This window comes from Sander vitreus, chromosome 24 (assembly GCF_031162955.1).
Source record: "Sander vitreus isolate 19-12246 chromosome 24, sanVit1, whole genome shotgun sequence".
In the NCBI taxonomy this organism is placed as follows: domain Eukaryota; kingdom Metazoa; phylum Chordata; class Actinopteri; order Perciformes; family Percidae; genus Sander; species Sander vitreus.
The window spans coordinates 1,453,458-1,481,450 of NC_135878.1; the positions used below are offsets into that span (position 1 = coordinate 1,453,458).

Sequence of the window (27,993 nt, forward strand, 5' to 3'; positions counted from 1 at the left end):
TCCATTGGTGTAGCAGAAAAAAACTCAAGACATAAAACATTTGGTTGTTTAAGTCAATTAGACATTATTCTTGAACCGCAAAGCAAGTGAAAGGTGAAAGGTCGGCAGGAAACTGTAAATCCTGCATGTGCATTGTTTTTTTTAGCTCTTAAAAAATGTCCTGAAAAGAAACGCTCAACTTGAGCTTCCAAAAGTCTTTTTTAAGCATCATCCATCCTATATTCTTTCATCATGGACACATTTCATACAGTCTTTAATTAGTTGCATCTCCAAGGCAACATGTGAGAGCCCTGAGGAGGAGGTTGGCCTCGAAAATAAAGCAAGAAAAAAATGATGAGAGAGGAGGAGGAGAGTGAGAGATGGGAGGGAGGCGGCGAGGGGGGTAAAGAGGGAGCTTGTTTCAGTTTTCAGTAATCGCTCATCCAGGAGCCTGTTCCACTCAGGGATTTTTGGATTTTTCAGTCTGGATGCTGTAGCTCGGGGTTGGACTCTCTCTCTCTCTCTCTGACTTCCTTGTCTGTCTGTGTGTGTGTGTCTGTGTGTGAGGACGCTGCATGTCTGGCATGCAGACATGGGCCCCTCGTTACGCTCTAGGATTACCGTCTGCCTGCTCATCACCTTGGCTCAGGTGATCGCCGTGACCTGCCAAGAAGATACCAAGAAAGGTGAGTGACAGGCGCCCAGATATGTCTGCTCCTCCTGTCCTCTGATTGGTTTTCTGTGTTGATACCTGATATGTTTCAGTTGCTTACAGGTTTGTGTGAAAATGGAACACAAGTTTTTAAAAATGCTTTTAATGACATATTCTTCCGCTTCTGTCGGCATTTGTGCTGAAATAAACATCTGTCTCAAGCAAAAATATAAACTTTAGAGATACATGGAGTTACATTTGCTCTAACACACTTTATTTACAATGCCATGTTTCCTCAATGTTTCTTCATTCATTCTTGATTCGCTGTCTTCTAATGATTCACGATTGGGTAACCAAGCCCTGTGAAAACATTTACCTCTGTTTTTTTTGGGTTTTTTTTATGAAAGGGACAGCTGTGTGTGTCTTTCCCATTATGTTCCTGGTCTATGATTTTTGAAAATGTAGGAAGTGGTTTGAGAAGTTGCTCATCTCTTGCAGATTTTTGTGTTTTACTATCTAAGTGAAACTGGGCCACGCTGCCTCCCAGCAAGCAGACCACACTTGTGGTTTTGAGAACTGAAGATTAAAATCACACCCACAAGCCAGACACAACCTGACCAGAAAGGCTTATTATACCTTAATGAGACACCGTTTTCCTGTTCGAGAAGCCACTAACAGATGATAAAGAGTGTTTCTCTACACAAAATATCCTGTGACAGCTGCAAACCTTTAAGGGATCAATTAGAGATGGAGAAAGTGATAACAAGCTCCATCCTCTTGGTAGAAAAGTGACATTGATATTGAGGGTAAATTGGCCTCACACTGCTGAGACAAAATCTCCAAATCAAGATCTCAAAGATGGAGATGTGGCAAAAAGAAAAATCTAAAATAAAACATCCCAGTGGATGTGATCCTGGGTCAAAAATATCCTCCCCCCTACAGGCTGCAGTACTGGGCTATTTCAGTGCGAGGTCGAGGCTGAATGATGGGGTTTTGAGTGCCATAGCTATAATGATGTGGCCTTGCAGATGGGATGGACAAATGCAGGCCACTAATTTTGGTCAGACTTCGGGCCAGAGGCAGACAAGACACACCCAGAGTGAGAGGATGGATGGATGGATATGAAATGTGCCTCACTGAAGCTGAAAAGGGATAATACATGCCCACCTACTGTACATCTGAGATACTTAAGTCCTAACTTTTTTTTTGGCCTTTGAGCTGCATTAGAGTTGAAGGTTTAAATTGTTTTTTATGTAATTTAAAGGCTGTTTAGAGCATCCATGGTCTACTTATGGTCTTGCTTAACCTGGCCTTACACTATTTAGATTGCTGCTGCTGCTGTAATTATGACCACGTTAAAGCTTCTACTCTAATTACAAAAAATGTACATAACAAATAAAAGTAAATGCACAGCCATAAACACAGGGGGCTATGTGATCCACCCACTCACCAACAAGAACTTCTGGTTAGTGTGATTAATGAAGTAGTTTGACATTTTGGGAAATACGCTTATTTGCTTTTCTAAAAGAGTTGAATGTAAAGATTGATACCACTCTTATGTCTCAAATATGAAGCTACAGTATATACAGCCAGCAGTCGCTTAGCTTAGCATAACGACTGGGGAGAAACAGATGTAAAATTATTCAGCAATTCACAAGAAAGAACACGAATTTTAGAGGAAAGTCTGAAAAATAAGTGCAATGTTTTGTTGCATAAGTGCATTTAGAATCATGTTTCAACCATTTGTGGTGTTCCCAGTGAGACCCTGCATTTGCAGGCCACTGTCTTTCCCCCAAGTGTATAGAAACAGTAACAATTAAGCCTTAATAAGTTGCTGTTATGAAGTAAATTAATACTGTTTCACCTTCATTAAACATCGTCAAGAACTCAGAAATCAAGTGTAGTTCAAGTGTCATTTTAAGCTGAATTCAGACGTTTGTTTCAGAGCCAGGTATGTCAGCTGTTGTTGTTGTTGAACTGTCTGAGATTTATGATACTGGCAGTCAGCTTGTTAAGACTTTGACATGGCCATTTAACATTTTAGTGTGCTGTTCTTCTTGGCTTGGTGGATGTGAATGTTTGAATCTGTTTGACTTTAAATGGGAGGACCCAACATCAGCAGGCTTAAGTTTATTTGTATCTCTCCATACATTCTTTCACAGGTTTCAAGGCAAATTATAAGAATCAATATTGGATTGAATTGGCTATTCATTGGGAAATGACTCCAGTGTACACCTATGGGCAGTGGTTCCCATACTTTCGGCTTTTTTAGTTATGACCCTTATGATCTTAGTGAGAATATAATGAATGTAAATAAATGTATGTTCCTTTCTAAATAGTTTCATTTAAAAGAGTTGAGGCCTGGAGAGCTGAAAGTATCAAGTATTTTACAAGAAAACTGCTTTTTGTCTTGATGGAAACATAATTAACTAGTGTGTGACTGTCTTAGTTACCTGGTTGCAAAACTTACAAAAATAAGATAAAGAAGATGACAAAAATAGATATTAATCATCTTGTGATTTATCACGGGACCCCTTGAGGAGTCCCAACCCCCAGCTTGAGAACCACTGGCCTAAGGTGTAGTTTATGTGAACATGGTTTAATAATAAACCTGAGCTGGATAGGTTTAGGCGTCTGCAAACCACAACGTCAGAGACCTGCACGGACAGTTTCCACTTTAAAAGAGGTCCACAGTTAGTCATGATAATTGCTTTCATGCTGTATTTCCGAGCCATAATCACATTTAAATGCCTAACAAGTATAGTTTTTGACCCTGGGAGATCATCTGAACCTTCTGCAAAGCTTCAATAATGATATACATTATCTGCAAACCTCAGTACTATAAATGCATTTTTTCGCAGGATAAAAGTGTAGAGCCCAAGAGCAATATTCCCAAAACGAGGCAGTTACAGAAGGGTAGAAAATGCTCTAAAACTTGTAATAAAACCTCTGTGACCTAAACAACCTGCTGAATAAACCTCCAGCTCATTGATTTTGGAGTTGCTGTCTCATACATGCTGCAGCAGGAGGGTTCTCCGGGTGTGGCACCTCTGTGCTCTCCAAATAAAGGCAAGCCACAAGTTCTATACAAGCCCAACGTATAATACAGCCTCTGTGGTTTCCCCTGAAATAACTCCAGCTTTTTGAAACCAGCGTCTCTCGCGGGGAGAGGCTCCACCACATAATTAGTACTTAGGACGTCACTAAACTGCCAGGATTCAAATATGCTCCCAGAGCTCGTAGCAGGTGGCCACCACCCCCCCTCCCCCTTCTTCTTTAGTTTTGCACTTTTTTCCTGATACATTTCTTTCTTTCTCAGGATTTTGATCCTTGACCAGCAGGGTACACACTGCCAAAAAAGAAAATGCAAAGCAAAAATGTATCTACTTTGGGTTTTATTTGGCTTTAAACCTTATAAAGCAAGAAAGAAATGTGCTAAATCTCAATTCCCCTACTGGACATTTATTTTTCTCTGTGTTTGAAAAATTTTGTGTCAGTATATTAAAACAAGTTGAGAAAATGCTACTTGTTTGTAGAAAAGTTGAGTTTGAGTTTGAGTTTGAGTTCTTTACTGTTTTAGCATTCCAGACAGTCTTTCTTTTTCTTTAAATCAGATGGAATTGATGGCATGTATTGTCTAAATCTTATGTTTCTTGAAAAACATTCATATTTTCCTTTTTTTCTTGAAATAATTGCATTCACACACAAAAAGTAACTAAATGAAAGGACTCCATAGACACATTATAGTTACCTCTTGATGAAAAGAGGTAACTATAATCTTGATCTTGTGTTCCATAATGTGCGAACATGAAAACTATAGGTCTCATCTTGTTTTATGTTTACAGTTGCAGACATTGTTGGTGCAAAGATGATTACATACTTGCATACAGACACATTCACAGCCAGGAGCTGTCAAGTCAACCACAGTCTAGTCACTGACTGCCTAAGTGCCTTGCTGAAGTGCAGCTCAGTGGCAATTTGCCTGAAAGTGCCTGAGCGATTTTTCATATGTATCAATAAGTTGTCAGTCTTCCTCTGATGTCAGATTTACATCAAACATTCACTTCACTACTAAGATGTTTCAAATATGCAAAACAAGATCCCTTCATATCGTGTTTTGGCGCACATCAGAAATTAAAACATATAAGCCTAGTTTTCAGACTGAAACCTTGGTAGATATGCAATTGACTTGTTGCTTGGATACATACATTTAGTGTTGCATTAATTTCAATAAAGTTATGTGACTTGTGAGAGACAGATTAAATGGATTGAAGTTGATGCAGCATAGCCTGACATACCATTATTTTTTAGTCAAGGGCAAGCTCCTAAAGCAGATGGATACTACAATCCCCATAATGCAATAGGTCATTTCCTTGCCTGGTACATGCCCATGTCGTCTCGAGATGGTATGATGACATGAGGGTTATTTTCAACCTCCAGAGCCACAGGCGGCTTTATAAAACAGTTTAAGTAAACTGACTCAGATGGGTATAATCTGTGGAATTTCCCTTTAAATTTAATGGGTCGTAATTATGAGGCTTCATGTCATATACAGTTATAGAGTTTATTGGCCTTGAGTGTACTTTTTGTCTTTTTCTCTGCATGCAACATGAATGAATCAATTCATACAACTGATGAACTGCATTGCATGGTGACGGCTGCAGCCTACTGGCCAAATGTGGACATTACAGTTACTACATTAGCTTTTTGTAATATATTTACACGTGTTTTTAAAGGTTTTTATGTAGAATTCTATAATCTTAAATCAAACAATACCATAAATGTCTACATTTAGATTGTGTTATAGCCTTTTTGGTTCACTTTTGCCGACCTGTATTCTACTACTTTGGATACTGAATCTGTCCTTCAAGAAATCTCTTATTTATGTTCACATTTAATATACTCTAATACTAATGTCTCCTACACACTGCGAATGTTTCACGATCTTAGGAGTGCTTTAAAGTGGTGTGTACGCTTCACATGCACGTCGAGGTCCAGATGTTCACTGCGGCTCTGCTCTGACTCAGACAGCTGCACAGAAAATGGAAAGGTCTACTCCAACAATCAGATATGGAGCCCAGAGTTGTGTCGAATCTGTGTGTGTGACATGGGGACTGTAGTGTGTGAGGACGAGGTGTGTGAGGAGTTCAGTAACTGCCGCACAGCTGCGACCCCAGAGGGCCAGTGTTGCCCTGTGTGCTCGACTGCAGCACCAACTCACGGTACACACACTAAAGCAGGTAAATGGACATCACTGCTGTTGTACTTACATTCCCTCCTACAGGAAACAGTGGTTATACTCAACACCTTCAGTTTCCTTTTAGTTGGTGCAACAAGTCATTATGGTTTTTTTTTCAATTCATTTCAATTCAAAAAACTTTATTCATCCCCTGGAGGAAATTTAAAAGCACGAGGAGTAGTTCTGACAAGTAAATAAATATGCTAAAATACAAACAATGCCATATACCATAATGCAAAAGTCTGCACCCAAGAGAAGAGCAGCAACCCAGTTTTATAATAAAAATGATTGTCAATAGTGTGTGTGTGTGTGTGTGTGTGTGTGTGTGTGTGTGTGTGTGTGTGTGTGTGAAAAGAAAAATAAAGAGAGAGAGAGAGGGGGGGGGAGGAGGGAGAGAGAAGGGAGGCAGCAGACTGTCACTCACAACAAAGGGTGTAATTTGTATTCTCATCACAAGGCTGCATCGTGTTATTCTGAGCTGCAGTGATGGAATAAAAGTGTAAAAGCATTGAAAATGTCAGGAATCCTGTCGGGTAAACTATCCCCCAATTTGTTTGAAACTCTGTTTGAAAACCTAGAGAAGATACATAAAAAGATACAGTTTTAACTGCACAGGGAACGCAGCATAATATCTATTGCTTTTTAATATTTGTCACTTCAAACTCTTTTGTCCCTGTGAGGATCCTGTAGGAATGATGACTCAGTGTTTTCAGTGTTCTAATTGGTCAGTGTTCAGGCTGTTGCGGAAATTAGGACAGCAGTAGGTGCTGTTGTCAACTTTTATTGAATCTTTTCAGCTTCGAAGTGTTGGCGGAGACAGTACGACAAACCATGTGGAATATGCCTTTAGTGTTCTGTGTTGTTTATGATGCTGTTGGCCAAATAGAAATAGAGTGGAAACCAAGCCCCAACAAGTTTGGTAAAGTTTAGAGCTCTACCCGACGTCAATCTGGTTCTAATTAGCTAGAGTACCTGAAACACCTGTGAGTTCACAACGAGACGTCGAGATGCAGACTACAAGTAATGTTCCTCAGGAGGCTAAATACTAGTGAGTGAAAACACTTGGTTCTTAAGCTTTGTCTATTGAGGTTAGACAAGATAAGTTCTGCTTTCAGAGAGCTCCGCCTACACATTTGTAAAACTGAGTGTTTAAAACGACGCTGAAGTTGGCATCCGATTCGTAGCTTCCGATTCGGCAGTTGAGGGGAAATTTAAGGGAAACTTAAAGCTTCTGCTTCACAGCGTGTAGATCACATTAGACCAGGTCCAGATCCAAAACCACTCTAATGTGGTCTACATGTGAAAAAGAACAGGGAAACCCCCCCCTTTATTGCATTTTCACAAATAGAATAAAGCTTTCACAAATCTGAAACTGGGGTTTCAACAATCTTTAGCCTCTCTAAGATAATTTAGTCCAGATTTGACAAGTCTAGGTGTAGTGGTTTTGGATCTGGACCTGGTCTAATGTGATCTACACGATGTGAATCAGAAGCTTTAAGTTTCCCTTAACTTTTCCCTTAACTGCCGAATGGGAAGCTGCGAATCGGATGCCAACTTCAGCGTCGTGTCTTTAAACGGGAAACACGGCTGTCGATGGAATAGGTGGGTGTTGTAATCAAACTACATGCCAGTGGGCCTACACGCAGTAACCTTTGGTTGGTCACACTGGTTTTCTGTGGTGTTACTTGTGCTGCTTGCTTTCACCACAGGCTCCACAAGTCAACCTGAGGGAACCAGTTTTCCCCTTATTGTGTTTACAGGCTTTTGAGCAGTTGCAGGCCCACAAGAATGCTGATTGTTTTCTCTTGGTTTAAACTTGTGGAGTCTGGATTAGCTCCACAAGAGCAGAAGTTTAGACAAAGCTAAAATAGACCAGATATTGTCGTGACTAGAATTTCCATATATTTTAGTGAGGAAAGGGGAGTAGATCTAGTTTGTTGAGTGAAAGGTTTTTCTGGATGTTCTGGAAGTTTTGATGCAATATAGCTGAGGACAATTTGCACACATTTGGATTCTGCTGTAGGTCTCGTGATTGAAAACCCCATAATGATGCACCCCATCACTGCCAGCTGAAAGGGAATCGCCCACATTACTGATTGCTCTTCTGTCTCATGAAGTTACCTGCACAGCAAACGGAAAGGCCTACTCCCACCATCAGATATGGAGCCCAGAGCCGTGTCTGATCTGTGTGTGCGACACAGGGACGGTGGAGTGTGAGGAAGTGGTGTGTGAAGAGCTCAGTCACTGCCAAACAACCAAGGCCCCAGAGGGCGAGTGTTGCCCTGTGTGCTCCACTGCAGCACCACATCCTCCTCCTAGCACGGACAATAAAACTGGTAATAAATATTTGATATTTGGCAGAGCAGATTTAGATGTGGGTCTGTATGTTCCATAAAATATCCGCTTTTACAAATTCCATCTTGGGGGGTATTTATGTGGTTTAAAAATAGATTTTTGTATCTTCTGGAATGATCACTGTGCAAGAGGTGATCAGATGAATGTTTTTACCTCTTTCAAATCCCTCCCCATCACTTGTCATGTTTTTCTTGTTTGTCAAAAACCAAAACCCAAAAGTCCATCCATTTCGTCACGATTTTTGTGTGTTTTTAGTTTTCATCCCATTATTTTCCTCTTACATGTTTTTATCTGTACTGTAGCGATGTCACAACAAGCATGACATTTTTAACTGTTATGCACATTTTAAGCCGTCTTCAGTGAAATCAGTTACTGAATACCATCTGAATTGTGGAAGTACTTGCTTATAGGTTAGGCGTTATGGAGAAAATCAGATATCGCGATATGCATGACCAAAAACCTCAATGTCGACATTGCGACGATATTGTAGGGTTGACAATGGGTGCTTTCGCAAAATATCTTTACAATGAGATTTTAGATAATCATCAATAATGTGGTCATAAGGCAAATAATAGAACAGCTAGAACAGTCTGGTAAGTTTAAAAATGAAATCACTTTACTGTAATGCAGCCTTTAAAACCAGGAAAAGATTAATGTACTAAAGATCCCTATATTTTTATAAGTGGGACTTATTTCCTGCAAGCAATTAACTGTCTGGAAACTGAACCCCCCCCCTCCTTAACAACTAAACCATAAACTAAGCCATATTATGATATTACATAATCTAAGATGATATCTAGTCTCATATCGCCCTAGTTGTTCATAATAAATTACTTTCGCTTTTAGCCAGTACAATTCATCAATTTGGTCTACATTAGAACCTATGACCTGGAAATGTATTCATTATTATACTGAGTTTTTTTTTTTTTTTAAAAACAGATACTCATTAAAATATCCACAATGTTCCAACAGCATAAAGATCACACTAAGTGTTGTGAGGCAGCTAAGCTAGGTTAGCAATGCATATGAGGTCAAGAGGTCTAGATGTGCATTGCATCCAAACCTCAGCATGCCTTTCACTAAAATGGGTTAAGTATGGGTAATGCCTCATCTTGGGCTTGGATTGTGCCAGAAGAGGAAAGGAAAAGCCGATTTGTAGTTTTGAAACACAGAACACTGACTGCACACTTGATGTATTTATGGCATTTTGAAGTTGAGAAACCAGCAACGCAGTTCATGAGTATACATGCATTGGATCTTTTCTGATAACCTACAAATGACATGCATAATGTGTTACACCTACTATCAGCTGACAAAGAGCGACCCTGGGTACTGATGTCAGTTGCTGTTCTTTTTCATAAAGATTCCTGTACAGAAGACGGCAAAGTCTACTCCAACAATCAGATATGGAACCCGGAGCCCTGTCGAGTCTGTATATGTGATATGGGGATGGTGGTTTGTGAGGACGTGGTGTGTGAGGATGTAGGTGACTGCAAGACCACTGAGACCCCAGAGGGCGAGTGCTGCCCCGTGTGCTTGGCTGCCGCATGGCAGCCTTACACAGACACTGAAACTGGTAACTGCTGATGCATCCTGGTTATTTTCTTGCGGTGTTTGGGTTGACTTCGCTCAACTTCAGCAGTCGGGACAGTCTTTCCCCGTCTGTGTCAGGACTGCTGGTGCTCTTTGTCATCTCTCCCAGCCTGAAGCCCTCTTCTTCAGGCTCCATCCTCTGCACACAACCTTCAAATGATGTTCTTTTTAATGCTACAATATTGTGTTTGGAGATTCCCTTTGACTGTGCTGTCAGTTTGCAAAAGGAATACATTACTTTTTGCCCGGTAAGATCACTTCTCAACTTTTTGTGCAGCAAAAACATTGGTTGCAATTTACTGCTACACAAAAGGAAGTTGAGAGTAACTTGTGTACCAAATAAGGTGTATTCCTCTGGGAAATTGCTGCCTCCTTCACCATGTCCAATGCCATGGTGTTCATTGCCCTTTTATATGCACTTTTGATTACATAATCAAAAGCCACATTTATTGGTCTTTGTGCTTATTGTGAGTTGCTTTCTATTTCAGCACCAATTAAGGCGTTAAGTATTTAAATTCTTTTTTTTTTTTTTTTTAAATGCACAGTTTCAAGCCCTTATGTGTTGTATTTAATGTGTGACTTTGGAGACTACATAACAACCCCTCTACACACTGAGATTAGTGGGCTGCACCAGCATTGTACCATTTTTCTACAAACAAAAGCTTTTGCTGTCAGAGAAATTTGGAGGATGCTAAAATCACAACAAATCTCCACATAGGGGCTTTAAGGACTACTTTGACTTATTTTAGAATTATTTCTGGCATGAAGGTTAAGCATGTTGGAGTATGCCATTAGAATTTATAACTTAGTATTTAAAGAAAAAGTTAGACGTTTTGGGAAATACACTTTTTTTTTTTTAACCAAGAGTTGGATGACAAGATGAATACCACTCTTAACTTCTGGATGCCATTTTAGAAGCTCCAGCCAGTTACCTTAGCTTAGCATAAAGCCTGGAAATAGGGGAAATGGCTAGCCTGGCTCTGTCCAAAGCTAAGCAGCCTCCCTGGTAACTTATTTAGCATATGGGCATGAGCGTGGTAACAATCTTCTCATAACTCTTGGCAAGAAGAACTTTGACTGTTGAATTTCAGGTACAATTTCTTGCACTAAAGAAATTGAAAACCACCCCAGATACTAATTTGAATTTCTCTTTCTGTTTTTATAAAGATACCTGCACAGAAAATGGAAAAGTCTACGCCCACAATGACATGTGGAACCCGGAGCCGTGTCGGATCTGTGTGTGCGATATGGGGGCCGCTGTGTGTGAAGATGTGGTTTGCGAGGACCTCGGCGACTGTCAAACTGTGACCCCAAAGGGCGAGTGCTGCCCTGTATGCTTAATTGCAGCTTCCACATCAACTCCCAGTGCAGACCCTATAACAGGTAAATTATATTTATAATCATATTATTTAGGGAGTAGTATGTGCTTCTTTTAAAACATCTGTCCTCATTTGCAGTTGCAGATGAGAGGAAAGGGGATAGCTGCACGGTCGATGGGGAGCTCTACCAGCACAACGACATCTGGAAACCCGAGCCTTGTCGTGTGTGCGTTTGTGACAATGGTGTCGCCATCTGTGACGAGGTGCAGTGTGAACTGCTGTCAAACTGCGAGAAGGTCGCCACACCCGAGGGGGAGTGCTGCCCCGTGTGTGACAGCTTCGCCAGCGCAAGCAGGAGGATAGGTGAGATGAATTAGCCTGCTATTCAAGTTATTTATTGTGTAGTCCTTTCTAAGAGCCACTAGGCTGAAAAGCAGTGATGTCACGGGGTACTGACACACCTCGGTGTACACTTTCACATCACCGCAGCAAGCTTTTCAGGGGGTGTTAGGGCAATTATCGTTTTAATCATTAGTTAAAGAACTATCTTTCACGCTAAATGATAAATGCAGTAGTTTATTTATTTATTTCAGGGACAATGCACACTAATAATACATCTAAGTAAAATGTGCCAGAATTAGCCTGGAGACTATTTTACATCCGCTATCTGTGGACTGGTGGTAAGAGGTCACCCTAAAATGAGATAAAACGAGTTGAGAGCCATAGAAGGCTACTAAATAATCATTTAGGATTAGGTGTGTATATCACTGTACACATTAAGTGTAAATGTAATTAACTTATCTTTTTTTTGTGTTTTCCCCAAGAAATTATGGGCTACAAGGTAAGTCATGATTCATTCTGACATGGATTAATAATTAAAGACTTTACAAATGATTGTTCTTAAAATAAAACAAATTGCTAATGTTTTCTTTACAGGGACAGAAAGGTGAACCGGGTGATATCCCCTATGTAAGTAATTGCATGCAATTTAAAAAAAAATTAAATAAATAAATAAATAAAAAAACACTTTATCTTTCAATGAATACATTGTTTTATTTTTTATTTCCCATGTATTTTGTCTACAAGGTCTTAACGCTGTTTTGTTTATACTCTTAGATTGTGGGACTCCCTGGACCTACAGGCCCCCCGGTGGGTTTTTCTTGCTTTTACTCTCTTCATTGTTTTTATGTTTACTCTGACATGTGTCACTGTGTCTAGTTTGATTTTTTTATATATATATAATATAATATAATGGGGTTAAAGAATGAATTGGAATAGCTGGCAAAAGGCTCTTAGGAATGATCTCCCTTATAATAATCTCTATGCACTCATTTTGACACTAGAGGGCACTAAAGAATGTCATAGTAGTGGTCATAATTGGAAAACACCTGGTTCATGTTTGAGTGCAACAGCTGCAGTATTGTTTGCCAACCTGCTTTTAGAAAAGCGAAATAAATAAAGATATAAATGCAATATTCTGTGCAAAGATTGATGGGCCTATATTTTGGAATAATCTGTTTATCATGACTGTAACGTAGCACACTTCTAACAGCACTCTGAAAATGATGGATTGTGTGGTTGTATACAGTAAATCTCATGTGTAAAATATGTATCTCTCATACTTGTGTTTCTGGTTCAGGGTCCTCCAGGAGCTCAGGGATCTACTGGACAAAGAGGCTTTAAAGGCAGACGGGTCAGTATTTTCTACAAGCTAATCTGCCAGTGGAAACGGCCAACGAGCTCCCTTTGCACGGCTCATTCTGCAAGTTTCTTAAAAAAAGAAGATCCGTATGCAAATTAACTGTACACGTTCTTTACTGTCCAACAGTCAAGTGTTTACAAATGAAAGAAGGGATTCCTGCCAATATGGCTGCCAGAGATCTGATTCTTACCTAATGTACTAACATGTTGCCTCTCATTGATGATATTGCCCCTTACACCCTGCAGGGATATGCAGGGCCTCCAGGATTTGATGGCGAGCCCGGTGTGCCAGGAAATCCAGGAGAGCCAGGAGCCCCAGGCCATCCCTCCCACCCTGGGGTGAGTTTAGCTCGGAGTCGATGACCAAATCTGCGTGGTTCATAGGAAAGAAAAAGCATTCCTCTACAGCGCTTTGAACATTTATCCTAAATTAATTCTATTCCCAAAAGGGCAACCTGGTGTCCCAGATGGCTTCAGGTTTCGGTGAGAAGTCTAGTCTGGCTGGGATGGTATCAGGAAACCGGGTGAGTGCTGCACACAAAACATATATGCAGAGTTTGGAAGTATGCTGTAATGTATGATTTTACAGCATGCTGTATGAAATGTTATTTCAGGGTGAAATAGGACCAAGAGGACCTCCAGGCTCGCCTGGAAGTCAAGTAAGTTTCGGCTTCCTAGCAAATATTTAAAGGCTTAATTTTGATTTGATTTTCACCTTGTGTCATCAGACTTGTTGTAGGGACACTGTACATCTCCATGTATCATAAGTGGCTATCGTTAATCTCCTGTTCAGGGTCCACCTGGAGTTCAGGGAACCCCGGGAGAGGGTGGAGATCCAGGACCAATGGTAGGAACATTTCTGCTTCACCATATTTTATTTCATATCTAATGCTCATATATCCACATCAAGTGTCTATGGGGAGCCATTGGAAACGTGTTTCTAAACCTGCGATGTTAGAATAACATTTGAGTGTGCTGGATTTTGTAAAGGTTAAGTGAGGTTTCCTTGTGTTGGTCCCCAGGGTGAGCCGGGTCATCGAGGACAAGATGGGCCTCCGGGAAAAACAGGTCTTGATGTGAGTCGAGCAAACATGCACCCTCTTGAAAATGCAGAATATACTTTTCATATTCTCAGTAATTATATATCAGTAAAGATCCATTTTAAAGAGCCATCTCACTTCTCCTGCTCAGGGAGAACCTGGACCTGACGGTGCTACAGGAGAACCAGGATTTCCAGGATCTGTGGTAACCAATCGTTTCCCAGCGTTCATACCAACATTGCATAAATTATAATATCATTAATCATAACCAAGTAGCACAATCAAGCCCTGGACTTCACATCTGCCCATTGCACATACTATATATTCTTTGCAAAATGTGCACTCAACCCATTCAGCCTTTTTTCTTATGCAACAGTTACTTTGTATGTATATATTTGTTTTTCTGTATTGGTTATTTCATATTAATATGCTTGTTAGTTTGTTTATGTATGCACCTTTTACCTAGGCAAATTCCACATAAGTGTACTTATTGAGGCAATACAACCTTTTCTGAGGAAGCCGAGGGGGTGTAGTTAAATCTGCGGACACTCTATTTGAACAGTCACAACTTATTATGACCTATAGACAGCTTTTCTCACCCAGTGTGTTTTTCTTTTCAATTCAGGGTTCAAGAGGGTTCCCAGGACTTCCAGGTCACCCAGGACTAAAAGGCCACAAGGTAAGTCACAGTGTTGCCTAGCAATACATGCTCCCTGATCAAAGTGGTACAAGTCCTCCCTTTTCCTGACCTGATGTTTTTCATGCTTTTATGTAAGACTCATCAAAAATGTATACGTTTTTGTATTTAAATCTCCCCAACAGGGACATGCCGGTCTTCTTGGGCCAAAAGGCGAGCCTGGATCTGCTGGAGCCAAGGTGTATATTTGTCATCTAATGTTGTTTGTGGTTCTCAAAGTGGACAATTCTTTGTATTATTAATATATTAAGATTATTATAAAGAGTTGTGTGTGAAAAATGCTAAGAATCGAAAATGGTTTCACGTTATGACCTTTTCCTAATGTCAAATGGAAGTTTTTATCTGCTGTTTCTATAAAAAAAAAAAAAAAAAAAAAAAAGAATTCCAACCTTCATTGTTTGTGTCTTCACATTCTGCAGGGTAAATCTGGCACTCCGGGTGCAATGGGTGCTCCAGGCCCACTGGTAGGCAACACCTACATCACAACTGATCACCACAGCATTTCATACAGATGTCATTCATACAGATGCTGAGCTAGTGTTCTGTTTCAGGGACCAGCAGGCATGCAGGGAGAAAGAGGCCGAGCCGGACCAACCGGTCCTGTGGTAAGAAAAGCACAACCTCTTTATTCATTTTGGAGAAATTGCAGAAATGATGTTGTAGGATTGAAACATTTTCTTTCTCTTGTAGGGCAAACGGGGTGCAGCCGGCCATGTTGGCAAACCCGGTCCTCTGGTAAGGACTTCTCTCTACTGTAGAAATGTACTTGGATCATTTGGGAAATAAGGTTATCGGCATTCTCTCTGCAAGAAAATGAGTTCACACACTTCCCAAAGCCCTGTATTATTGCTTTTCAATTCTACTTACTATTCTACTTTAATGCCTCACTAGTTTTGGACATGATTTGGCCAGATAATACACAGAATGTGAACAAAAGTTTTATATATATATTTTTTTTTTTAAAGATTATTTTAGGCCTTTAATTCCACAGCACAGATTAATACATGAAAGGGGAGAGAGAGGGGGAATGACATGCCGCAAAGGGCCTCTATATATGTGCGCCTGCTCTACCAACTGAGCTAACCTGGCCACTAGTTTTGAATATTTAAAGAAATACCCTTTCACTACAGGGTCCAATGGGAATCTCCGGTGTTGCAGGATTTCCCGGGAGCCCAGGAATGAAGGTGAGGTTGTTGACAATGTTGTAGAACTATAACTGTAGACTATAACTGAAATGCTTTGAGAAGTTTTCTGTAACATGAACCCATTTTTAGCTGTGTCTTATTTATCTTACGAAGAAATCTTGAATTCTCTCGTAGTAAATTTAAGATCTTGGCAGAACTGCCAAACTAGTACTGTGACGGTTGCAAAACATAAACACACATTGACCCTTACTTCAGTTCATTACGCCCCACGATATACTGCAGGGCTGATGGATGAAAGCCGGAACAGATAACTGCGTTGATAAAGCAGCATGTTGAGGATCAGCAGTAGAAAATAAGTCTTGTTTTATCACACGTAACCCCCAAACCATGCCAAAATTTGAGCTCCTATTTTTTTTTTAAAAAGACCTTGAAAATCGTTATTTTTTTAAAAGTCCTAAATCTGAGCTCTGGTGCAGGGAGAAGCAGGGCCGGCCGGGGTCCGAGGAAGTCCAGGACAGCAGGGACCCAGAGGAGACGCCGGTCACGTAGGCCCCCCCGGGCCGCAGGGGCAGCAGGTGTGTTACAATCTCATCACTCTCTTTTGTTGCCGTTTCTTTCAAACCTGTGAAAGTGAGCACATCCTGTTGGACTGTATTAGGCTTTAGACTATTAATGATGTCTTAATATTTTGTTTTTAACAGGGTGCCTCAGGACCTGATGGAACTCAAGGTAGTCGCGGCCAAGCAGTAAGTAGAACTATGGAGGGATCTTTTTTTAAACACTGTGGATCTGTTGTGAAAGTGACTATATGTAACTTTCAGTTTGTGTTGATTCTAGCGGCTGCAGCGGTAGTGTTTTTACCACACCTGCTGTCGTAAAGCTCTTTTCTTTACGGTGCTTTATTGCCCACTGTAGATTACTGAGTTAGCGTTACCAGATTATATAGTTGTGATGAATATTTAGATCAGACAGAAAATCATTCATTTACAATAAGAGAATAAGTTAATAATAAGACAATTTTGTGACTTTGTGGGAAAAATTTGACACGGGCAAAGGCATTAATAAAAACTATATACAAATAGTGTTCTTTTCACTTCTAGTCTCGTTGGCTATTACAGGTCATTTATGATCATCAGATGAAAAATCACACTGTTTCAGAAACATTCAAAAGTTACATATAGTACCTTTTTTAATGAATGTTTTTATGAAATGTGTATCTTCTCCCAGGGTCTAGCAGGTGTCCAGGGTCCAGCAGGGCTGTTGGGGCCACCCGGCCCCCCCGGCCCCCAGGGAATGACGGGAGCACCAGGACCAAAGGGCCAATTGGTACCTTTCTAGCCCTGTAGTATGACTCGGTCTCCATTTCCATCTCTGTTTGTAGTCGGATGCACCGGGAGCTCTAATGTTTTGATCCTCTTTTACAGGGCGAAGCTGGATTGGCTGGATTCAAAGGAGAAGCTGGAATTAAGGGAGAAAGAGTAAGTCCCTTTACCACCCTAAAAACAAAGACCATGAACGTTGATTGGATGAGGCTGACTGATTATTGGTTGCTGGGTTAGGGTGACCATGGTGCTCCGGGTCCGTTGGGCCCGATGGGAGAGGACGGGAAGCGTGGCCCCCGAGGTGATGCTGGATCCATCGGACCTCCAGGATCTCCAGGGGAATCAGTGAGTCAACTTTGACTTCATCTTTTCCATCCTTTTTTATCAGAGAGTAAGTTTCATGATCTTACTTCCGTCCTGAAACTCCAATCTGGAAACATTTGTGTGTTTGTTGTAGGGTGCTCCGGGAAACCGAGGTTTCCCAGGTGCAGATGGATTACCAGGCCAAAAGGTGTGTTGACTTCCCATCAAAATGCATACAACGGCAGAATTGAACCTCTGTTGTTAATTGTGATTATTCTCGCCTGTGCCATTGGTTCCATCAGGGAGCCCAGGGGGAAAGAGGACTGTCCGGGTCGGCTGGCGCCAAAGGTTTAGATGGAGATCCAGGACGTAATGGGGAGCCAGGTTTAACAGGAGCTCGGGTAAAACAGACATATCCAATGTTGTCATTTATTGTCAGTTTTGGCAGTAATAAAAAATATTGACAAATATTAGGAATACTGTTTCATGTTAAATTACTATACAATATTTATAGAATATTAACTTTTCAGAATAAGGTGCGGCTTCAGAGCCGGTTATCTCATGTTGTTCTGTACCTGTGTCTCATTCCCAGGGTCTGACGGGACTGATTGGTGCCCAGGGATCAGAGGGAAAGCAAGGACCAATGGTACGCCAAACTTTTTTCATTTACGTTTCACTGCATACCAAAACGATGAAATAGGAATGAATTCTTTCTCCGTGCATGTATTAACATTTGCTTCCGTCTCTCCAGGGCTCAGCGGGAGACGATGGCAAGCCAGGCCCAGCTGGTTCTACTGGAAACCGAGGTTCAGCCGGACCCATGGGTCTGCCGGGCCCTAAAGGCTTCGCTGTCAGTATATGTTTATGTACTGTATCTTCAATAAATTGAGAGATACTGTGCAGCATCAGATGATGACTTCTGTGGTTTCTGGTTTTTAGGGTGATGCTGGGAAGACCGGAGAAGCTGGCAGCTCGGGGCCTCCAGGTCAAAGGGCAAGTTGTTTTCACTGTTGATATAAAATCATATTCATACTAGAGATGTTCCAATAACGAAGTATGAGAAAAGCCTCCGATACTTCCTGAAATACTGGTATCGGAAAGAACTGGAGTTTATGCATCGATCTGATACCACGTAATTTAGCCCCGAAAATGTTTTACTTTAAAGTAATTTATTTATGTTCTTTTTCCATTATGACTGCCTGTCAAACCAATAAAGGATAATACAAGAAAGTTCTACGGCATTCATTGATGTATTTGTTCATGTTTCACAAAGAGTTAACAACAATGATAGAAATCATATTACATCCTTACAAGGAAAGTAGTATACACAAGTTCAGGTGTGGGAAATCGCTGTCGGGAAGGAAATATGGCATTGGAGCATCTCTACTTCAAACTAAATCCTACAATTATCAGTACAAATGTCCTGATAGATGCTGTTTGTGTCTTCTAGGGGGTGAATGGGAAAGACGGAGAGGAAGGCGCTGCTGGCCAAGCCGGTCCAGCGGTAAGCATCTATCATCGGAGATCTAATAACACGATGTCAACAGGATTTTACATTGTTTTCTTTTCTCCAGGGTCCTGCAGGAAAGAGAGGAGAGCAGGGACCGCAGGGGCTGCATGGTTTCCAGGTACATCTCATAATTATAAACATTATTTTATTTCAGTATATATAGGAATATGTAATTCCTGTTATTAGCATTAAATAAAAAAAATAAAAAAATAAAAATGGTTGTGTTTTTTTTAGGGTTTGCCCGGAACGCCCGGACCACCTGGAGAGTCAGGAAAACCAGGGGCTGAGGTACGACATTTCTGTTGAGATTACACTTGAATTTGTTTTGATTAGCCGTCAATTTCCATATCGAACAATAATGTGTCGTCAGGATACTCAGCAGTTCTTTTCAGCATATTACATTAAGCATAATGTGTTTTTCCCAGGGTCTTGCTGGAGAGGCAGGTGCAGCTGGAGCTACAGGTCCGAGGGTAAGTCCATTACCATTCTCACTTGGGCTGCACAATATATCGGGTTTTATCAACTGGTGCATTAAACACATTGCGAAAGGCTGCCACATATTGGGAAAGACACTCAGAGGTTTTTTGTGTGAGTTGAAAGTAAATATCATTTATTTAGTGGTGCCTTTTATATCCAATTCAATGTTCAATTTGTTAAATAAAATGTTGGAAATGATTTCCTTTCATTTGTTTTAAATTGTTTTAAACACGAAAGGCTTGTATCGTGGACGCGCCGACAGTGTTGTTGTCATTACTTAGAATTCCTCATGGGGGCGACATAAACTACGCACTATAGCTTTAATACAACTTGTTTCTTATTTGTATTAGCTTTGTTGTATTATTCTCCTTATTGTATTTTTTTGTGTAATGAAGACTGGCAGAGTAAGCTTTTCATTGCGCGGTGTAAGCTGTCTTTACTGTGCATGTGACAATAAGCCTCTTGAATCGTGGTTGTCCTTGCAGGGAGAACGAGGCGCTCCAGGAGAGAGGGGTGAAATCGGGCCCAATGGGCTGCAGGGACCCAAAGGTAGTCCGGGTGGACCAGGACCAGATGGGCCCAAGGTATGGGAACCATACCAACCCTGACACTTCAAGAACCAAAACCCTACATAATATTTAAACAGTTGTAAATCCAGTTTACAACAAAACTTATCTGTGATACTTTTCATCCCTGTACATTTTAGGGTAGCATTGGTCCAAAGGGCACTGCCGGAGAGCCAGGAGGTCCAGGACTCCAGGGGATGCCAGGAGAGAGAGGCTTATCAGGACCTTCAGGCCCGAAGGGAGATGCAGTAAGTTCAAGATTTCTTCACTGACATGACCCTGAGTAGAGCAACATATCTGCTACTCATGTCCCAATTTCTCTGTCCTCATGTGTTTGATGTATCAAGTCTGAGCCAGGTCTTTTGGGGGTTGTCAAAAGTAATTCTGAGAAATGTATGAAAGAGAGGAAGAGTTTCTTGTGTGTTGAACCTGAGACACTGATAAGGTTGATTTTCTCCTAACAGGGCTCTGTTGGAGAGAGCGGAGCCGAGGGGAAAGCCGGAGCTGACGGAGCACGGGTGAGTCGTCAGGACACTGATTATGCTGCAGAAGAAGAAATGTTTCCCCTGACGGCCCTAAGACTAAAAACATTCACAGGCAGTGGCTGGCAATCTTACAATTGAGTTTTCTTTTGTGTAATAATACATTTATTTTTTATTTATATAGCGCTTTACATGGTACTTAAAGACACTTTACAGTAAAACCAGCACATTAAAAACAGATGACGCAATAAAACAATACATAAAACGAGCATATTAAAAGCTAAGAGTGGATAATATGTGAGACTATTGTAGGTGGAAGGCTAATCTGAAGAGGTGTGTTTTGAATGTGTCCAGTATCAGTAATGAGATTGATTTGTGTAATGAGTGATATTCTAATATAAGTTTTTCTTTTTATTCAAAGGGTCTTCCTGGTTCTGTTGGACCTGTCGGTCCTAGTGGACCCAACGGAGAGAAGGTGAAAAAACAAACCGCAAAATCACTAAAAATGACACTATTTGACTGAAATTGAGAAAAAGAACAGTGTATGTGTCAAAGCTAAATGAGTCCACTTTTGTATTAAAAGTTGAATGAGCGCTGGATGCGTGGTAGGACCATGACTCTGAAGCTCTTTAAAACCTTCAATCTGTAAAAATGACATCTGAGAAACGGTTTGCCATGTTTTAGGAAAGTATTGTTTACATTTTACTGAATTTATTTGCTCCTCTTATTTCAGGGAGAAACGGGCCCACAAGGACCTGCAGGACGCCGAGGCACAAGAGGAATCCCTGTCAGTGGAACATTTTATTTTACAATTAAATTGGAAAGAAATGTGTTTTTCTTTGATTGGCTGGACGTCCATTTTCTTCTTGATAAAGAGTGTGTGTGTGTGTGTGTGTGTGTGTGTGTGCGCGCAGGGTTCTTCTGGTGAGCCTGGTCCAACCGGTGCTGTCGGCTTCCCTGGGACTTCTGTAAGTGGCCGCTAAAGACAGGGCAGTCATGTCCAAAATATACCCATGAATAAACCAATAAAAGGCTTAATCACCTTCCTGTTTGGGTCCCAGGGTCCTGATGGTCAGCCTGGGGTTAAAGGTGAAACTGGCGAGGCCGGACTGAAGGGAGAGGGAGGGTCACCTGGACCCCAGGGGATGGCTGGGAAAGCTGGAGGACAGGTAAACGCACTGTCAAAAACGTGTCAAACAAGTCAGTTGATTACATTGGCTCCGTCCCCTTCCACGTGTGTGTGTGTTTTTCTAGGGACCAGTTGGTGTGACTGGACTGAAAGGTGCTAGAGGAACACAAGGTGCAACGGTGAGTTAGACTCCATATTTTAACATGCCGTTTCTTAGTTCATGACTTTGGTGTGTCAACAGTCTTTGTTATTATCATCAAACTAGGTCTTATGTTTGTCCCCCTGTCAATCAAAGCCCTAAATGGGCACACACTTGTACATTTTTATGTTGATAAGACGGCTTACCCTTACTGCACAAATCCTGACGACTGTTATGTGTTGTACAACGGGCAGTGTGCTGTTCTGTTGGCTAGTGGCAGTCTCTGCATGCACCATGATCATGTCCATGCAGAGTGATGCAACAGTCTGTCTTTGTACTGTATTTATGTATGTATGCAATATGTTGTATTGAATTCTTTAAACGGCACATACTGTTTGTTTGTCCGAGACAAATTTCCTTCGGGACAAAAAAAAATCTCACTAGAAGTGTTTCCTTCCCATAGGGCTCTGCTGGTTTCCCTGGGTTGCCTGGAGGAGTTGGACCAGTTGGCTCTGTTGTGAGTTAATTGGTTCTAAAAGTTCACCAATCTGCATGATATTAATGAGACTCTTCCCAGTGTGTCAGTCTCATACCTGCACTGGGTTCATTAAGTCACATTTTGTATTTTCAAAGTTTGTATTGAGGGAAGATCGTGTGTGTGTTTCAGGGTGCTGTTGGCGCCGACGGGCCTATAGGTGCTACAGGAAAGCAGGGACCTCCTGGGATTATTGGGGAGAACGGATCTACAGGACGTCAGGGAGAGAGCGGACCTTCAGGTGCACCGGGCAGCCCTGGAGAGAAGGGAGAATCTGGAGAAGACGGTGCTCCGGTAAGATGATCGTCTTTAAGTTTGGGCTGTGTTGTACACACAGATCCTGAAATGTTTCAATGGCTTTCAGTGTTAGCGAGGACATTGTAACTGTTCTTATGTTCTTGTATTTATTTTATGTCATTTGAGCCTGCCCTGTCAAAGACAAATTTCTGTCACTCGTGACAGACAGTTTTTTCTTACCTCGTCTGTTGATGTGTTTCTCTGTCAGGGGCCTGATGGGCCTCCAGGACCTGCTGGCACCGCAGGACAGCGAGGGATTGTGGGTCAGCCTGGACTGAGAGGAGAGGCGGGCATGCTGGGACTGCCCGGTCCTGCTGTATGTCTTCCTTCTGACAGTGTTGGCTGTTCCTTGTTTTAGCCACACAGAGCGATATTATGTCTCACTTTGAGGTTTTGGTGATGATCAATGATTCATTATTTATATTTCTCTATTCCTCAGGGTCCACCTGGAAAAGCCGGAGCTGCTGGAGTTCAGGGCAGCAAAGGGCCTGCTGGTGGAGCTGGTTTACCGGGAGCCACAGGACCAAGAGGAGAGCCCGGCCCTGAGGTTTGTCAAGCATTTAGCTGATGTTTTTCTGAAGTCAGTTTAAGTCAGTGCTGCTTATTTTTGAAAACATGAACCACTGAGACATTGGGTTTCTGATTTCAGCTCCAAAAACAGACTTTCTGACTATTTAGGTATTTACTCATTTCTCATTTCAAAATATGGTATATCAAAACCAAAGTATCTCTCAAATTGCAATAATATATCAGATTGTTTTTTACATGTGCAGGTAACCTTTTTCCTGCTGCATGTCCAAAACATCTTTACAGGTTTTATGGTCTTAATATGGCAGCAACATGTGAACACTTGCTTCAAGGCAAATAACTATTGGTGAAAACAATGGGACAATTGAATACAAACTAAATTAAGATAGAAATCTCATCAACACCACCTGTTCTGTAACGCACCAATATAATCGTTTCTTTGCTGATGACTCCGCTTTTATGTCACACTTCTGAACTTTAAGTCTTCCCGTGGGAAGTTAATCAAGTCATTATCTGTGTTTTATCAGGGACTCGCTGGAGCAGAGGGGCCTCCTGGGACGGATGGTCTCATAGGGGAAAGGGTAAGATTAAATACGTGGCACATTTAGTCCCCTACACTAACGGTACCTTGTATACAGCTGCGTGTACTATTCACTTTTTGTGTGTGTGTGTGTGTGTTCTCAGGGAGACAAGGGTAACACTGGTCCAGAGGGTCTGGCTGGAGCTCCCGGGTCTCCAGGAACGGACGGTCCTGTGGGAATGACAGGTGGTCCGGGACAGAGAGGCGATAACGTGAGTTCCTCAAATACAACTCAATTCAATTAAATGTCAACCACATATCTGTCTGTCGATCCTATTACAATTGCCAAGTCGGCTCTGTCATATATTTTTGCTTGTTTTGAGTTTAGGGTGCCAGAGGCTCCTCTGGACCCCAAGGACCACCTGGAGTACGGGGAAAAGTGGTAAGCATGAGAATGAGAATTGTTGACCTTGTTGATACCCCAAAAACAACAATTTAACAATTTCTAATCAGTGTAAAACAATGTCTTTTCGAATGATGTTTAATTGTCATCCTGTGTCTCACTTTAGGGCCCTCAAGGACCACAGGGAGAGAAAGGAGCAGCTGGAGAACAAGGAGAGAGGGGTCAGAAAGGACACAGAGGTTTCACTGGGCTCCATGGTTTGCCAGGAACTACTGTAAGCAAAATGTTTATGAATTAGACTACTCAAAACACTTAAGATACTACCATGTCTAGTTAGTTCAGGGAAACATTGATGCTGAAACACTGACGTATTCTTTTCTATTTCAGGGCCAACAAGGGGAGCCAGGAGTGACAGGTATTGTTGGACCAGCTGGGCCGAGGGTAGGTGTAAAATATCACCGTGCTGGGAATTTAACAATTAGTCTACGTGCAGCACCGCCTTATTTTACAGTGGGGATGACTCCCTCTTTTACCGTCTAGGGTCCTCCAGGAGTGTCTGGTCCCCCTGGAAAGGAAGGAAACATCGGTCAGCCTGGACCAATGGGCGCTCCCGGTAGCAGAGGCTCCATCGGGGACATCGGCGCACATGTGACACATTACTTTTCCTTTTTTACGTTTTAAACAATCTGCTTATTTGTATTATCCTGAGAGTGACTTCAATATTGTGATATCGGTAAACTCGCTGAGATAAACATCGTTCTTATTAGAGCGACTCGGCAACAGTTATTGTTAAAGGCTCACTTGGAAACATCATTTTGAGATAACCCTCATTAGCCGGAGCAGATGGGAGTTTTTTCGTTTCCTGACGCGAATTAAGTTGAAAGCAATAAATCATATTCCTGTTTTCTTTGTCAGGGTCCGCCTGGCGACGATGGGCCGACTGGCCCCCCAGGCCCCCCCGGACCACCCTCTGCAGCTATGGAAGACCTCTTCGCTGCCCCTTACGATTACGACGGAACAGGCGCTGTGCCAGAAGCTGTGGAATTTGTCGAGGACGATGTGGCTGCCGATCCTCCTCCACTTCCAGAGATGAATAAAGATGAAGCCCTTCCCAATAAGAACTCTGCTCTCCTGCGTGCAGACACAGGAGTCCACGCCACGCTGAAGACCCTCAGCGGACATCTGCAGAACCTCCGCAGTCCTGACGGCAGCAAGATGAACCCCGCCAAAAGCTGCCAGGACATCAAGCAGTGCTACCCTCAGAAACCGAGCGGTGGGGGTCCTGTTTTTCCTTCCGTTTTCTGCTGCTTATTATATTTTTTACACCAGTACCACACATGTACCCAGACCTATTGATTTATTTATTGATTTACCCTTGCACATTTGATACAGGTCAGTACTGGATTGATCCAAATCAAGGAAGCACAAAAGATGCCATCAGAGTTTTCTGTAATATGGAAAGTGGTGAGACCTGCATCTCCGCCAATCCGGCCAACATTCCCCGCAAAGCCTGGTGGACGAAATCCATTCCCAGCGCCAACAAACCTGTCTGGTATGGAGTGGACATGACCAGTGGAACCAGAGTAAGAAATGAAGACATATGCATTCTGTGGAAGCTTCAAAATCTTTATTTGGGTTGTTTTATTAAAAAGATTATCTAGAAGTCTGAAATCCCACATGTCCTGGGTGTAATCATGCCAAATTGACATCTGATTTCAGTTCGGCTATGGAAATACGGAGGAGCAGCCCAATGCGGTGGCGGTTCAGCTGAAGCTGCTGCAGCTTTTGTCCAAAGAGTCTTACCAGAGCATCACCTACCACTGCAGGAACAGCGTGGCTTATAAAGATGTGAAGAGCACCAACCTGAAGAAAGCTCTGGTCCTCCAAGGCTTCAACGGCCAGGAGCTGAGAGCGCAAGGAAACAACCGCCTGCGATACACCGTCATTGAGGACGGCTGCTCGGTAAGTCCTCACAGAATACTCCAATTCAACCGAGAGCCATTGGTAGGATTGGGCATCGGGAACCAGTTCCAACTTGGAATCGTTTTAAAAATTATGGTTCCGATGGAATCGTTCCTTTGTGGATATAGTTTGTAATCGTTTTAAATGCGATCATCGGTTCCAAGTTAACGCGCGCAAGTTTTGGATTCCATAGCGGCCGCCGTACTTCCAGTCACTTGTTGTGTTGCAGCCATAGAGCACAGTAAGCGGTGCTCTAAAGTGTGGCTTTATTTTACATTGAAAAAGCCCGGTAAAACTGTAAACCACTATTGACTCAAAATAAAACGTTCCTCTTATCTGTAAAATAAGCATGTGACCCGTTTCAACTCCACCCCTTAAAAGAATCGGAATCGATAAGAACCGGAATGGAAAGGAGGAATCTGAATTGTTAAAATCAAAACGATGCCCCACCCTAGGGATTGGAAGACACTACTGTTTATTCTGGCTTTCTTTTCTCTCAGATCTCAAACGGAGAGTGGGGCAAGACAGTGATTGAGTACAGGACTCAAACTTCAGCCAGGCTGCCCATCGTGGACGTGGCCCCCATGGACGTTGGAAAGCCTGATCAGGAGTTCGGCCTGGACATTGGCCCTGTGTGCTTCTCCTAAAACAAACGCAAGATGGACAGAAATAGCCCCCTTTTTCGAGGAGTAACATCATCATCAGAAAATTATAGCATATGGACTCCTCTTTCTGTGAGCATACAAGTCGATGAAGGTTAGATTTTTCTACACATGGCTGCATTTCCCGTAAGTTGTTAAAGTACCTGCTGTGTCGGCGAGAGCTGTTTGACCGGTAGGACATAATTTATTCACCTTGTCAATAGATGTACAATCTGGAGCACCAGTACTCCACAGGGAAATGCATGTGGGTGGAAAAGATAAGGTCTGAGGTGCTAACATGAAACGTGAATGAAAACGAGGAGTTTAGATGGATTGTAAACTTGCATAAACTGGAAAAAGAGCCAATAATACTAAAGCTTAAGAGATGTGGTCTCAGAGCAGATTGCATAAGAACGGTTTATAGCCAATAAAAACCTTTTTCATTTGGCCTTTTTTTTCCAGTACATGCACGTCCAGAAGCCAGGATATGGCAAGAGTTAATATAGCAATGACTAGTTCTTAATTTTAATGGAATAAAAACTGAAAATTATGCTTGAACCTAAATTATTAAGTTTTGTGCAGGAACTTATTTACGCTTTCAACCGAAAACCTTTATCTCCTTTTTAAAAACTTAAGCTGTAAATGCAACATATGACTGTAAATTGCAAATGATTTGTTTGTTGTTGACTATGGATGTGGAATAAATGTCTTTCTTTGGAATGACTGTGGTCAAACCAAAGCAGGAAAGTTGAATAAGCACTCGGTTCCCCCTCCAGAGCAGCAATATTTAGAGTTTTAAAAAAGCTCAGAAATGATCCCAAACTAAACCATCTCACCACTAGAAGGAGACAAAGCTTTTCTTCAGTCATCAAATCAGAGTTGACTGCTTTCACCTGACATCCCAGATGGAACGTTTCTTCATTAGATGGACTTTGAAATGAAAAAGCAGCAGGGCTCTGGGGTCAGAGCACTAGTAAACGTGTCTTATGATACATCAATACAAATTGTAGTGTCAACTTACATTTCAGACCTGGATTTATGCTGTACCCACCCTGCATTAGTGCTTCTCTCTTAAAATACAACACTGGTTTATTGATATACAAAGCAACACAAAAGCCTACTGTAATGTCAGCTTGAACTGTGTCCTGGCTGCATGCATATGGGTGTGATCGAATGAGATGAAAAAGGAGCCAGAGAGAGGGAGAGAGAGAAGGCGTCCTTACAGGAAGAAAAAGAGCCAAAGTTCAGGCAGCACATGTTTGTGGGTTGACCTCTCCTCTCTGCGCTCGCTGAAAGACGTGACACTCTCACCGTTTCCTGCAGCCCGGGCTCGCTCCACATCTGTCGAGGTGGTCATTTTTAGCCATGGCTGCTATTTTCATTTCATGCACGGAAAATTTGAGCAGAGCAGGTAGAAGTGTGGGTGAAAGAATCTAAACTGCGAGATCTATTATTTTTA

The 27,993-nt window shown here is 41.8% G+C and overlaps 1 protein-coding gene across 1 annotated transcript; it reads left to right on the forward strand.

Moving 5' to 3' along the window:
- The first annotated feature begins 444 nt into the window (after window positions 1–444).
- On the forward strand, window positions 445–27,967 carry col5a2b (collagen, type V, alpha 2b). The gene is made up of 55 exons (XM_078244146.1): window positions 445–665; window positions 10,986–11,201; window positions 11,276–11,500; window positions 11,962–11,978; window positions 12,074–12,106; window positions 12,254–12,286; window positions 12,777–12,830; window positions 13,085–13,177; window positions 13,288–13,362; window positions 13,453–13,497; window positions 13,632–13,685; window positions 13,861–13,914; window positions 14,030–14,083; window positions 14,504–14,557; window positions 14,701–14,754; window positions 14,995–15,039; window positions 15,127–15,180; window positions 15,266–15,310; window positions 15,706–15,759; window positions 16,197–16,295; window positions 16,422–16,466; window positions 16,948–17,046; window positions 17,145–17,198; window positions 17,280–17,387; window positions 17,500–17,553; window positions 17,648–17,746; window positions 17,938–17,991; window positions 18,097–18,195; window positions 18,285–18,338; window positions 18,796–18,849; window positions 18,920–18,973; window positions 19,090–19,143; window positions 19,281–19,325; window positions 19,818–19,916; window positions 20,039–20,146; window positions 20,363–20,416; window positions 20,802–20,855; window positions 21,114–21,167; window positions 21,295–21,348; window positions 21,442–21,549; window positions 21,635–21,688; window positions 22,112–22,165; window positions 22,316–22,477; window positions 22,689–22,796; window positions 22,920–23,027; window positions 23,536–23,589; window positions 23,693–23,800; window positions 23,917–23,970; window positions 24,098–24,205; window positions 24,319–24,372; window positions 24,472–24,579; window positions 24,847–25,204; window positions 25,324–25,514; window positions 25,651–25,893; window positions 26,394–27,967. The coding sequence occupies exons 1-55, from the start codon at window positions 572–574 to the stop codon at window positions 26,538–26,540; spliced, it is 4,767 nt and encodes a 1,588-aa protein (XP_078100272.1). The 5' UTR covers window positions 445–571; the 3' UTR covers window positions 26,541–27,967.
- Window positions 27,968–27,993: the final 26 nt, after the last annotated feature.

Bases quoted from the DNA above. Each gene is read 5' to 3' on its own strand.
- col5a2b (XM_078244146.1), top strand. From the start codon at position 572: ATGGGCCCCTCGTTACGCTCTAGGATTACCGTCTGCCTGCTCATCACC. The intron at 17,199-17,279 runs GTAAGTCCCTTT...TTGCTGGGTTAG, and splicing joins CTGGAATTAAGGGAGAAAGA to GGTGACCATGGTGCTCCGGG. The intron at 22,478-22,688 runs GTAAGATGATCG...TTTCTCTGTCAG, and splicing joins CTGGAGAAGACGGTGCTCCG to GGGCCTGATGGGCCTCCAGG.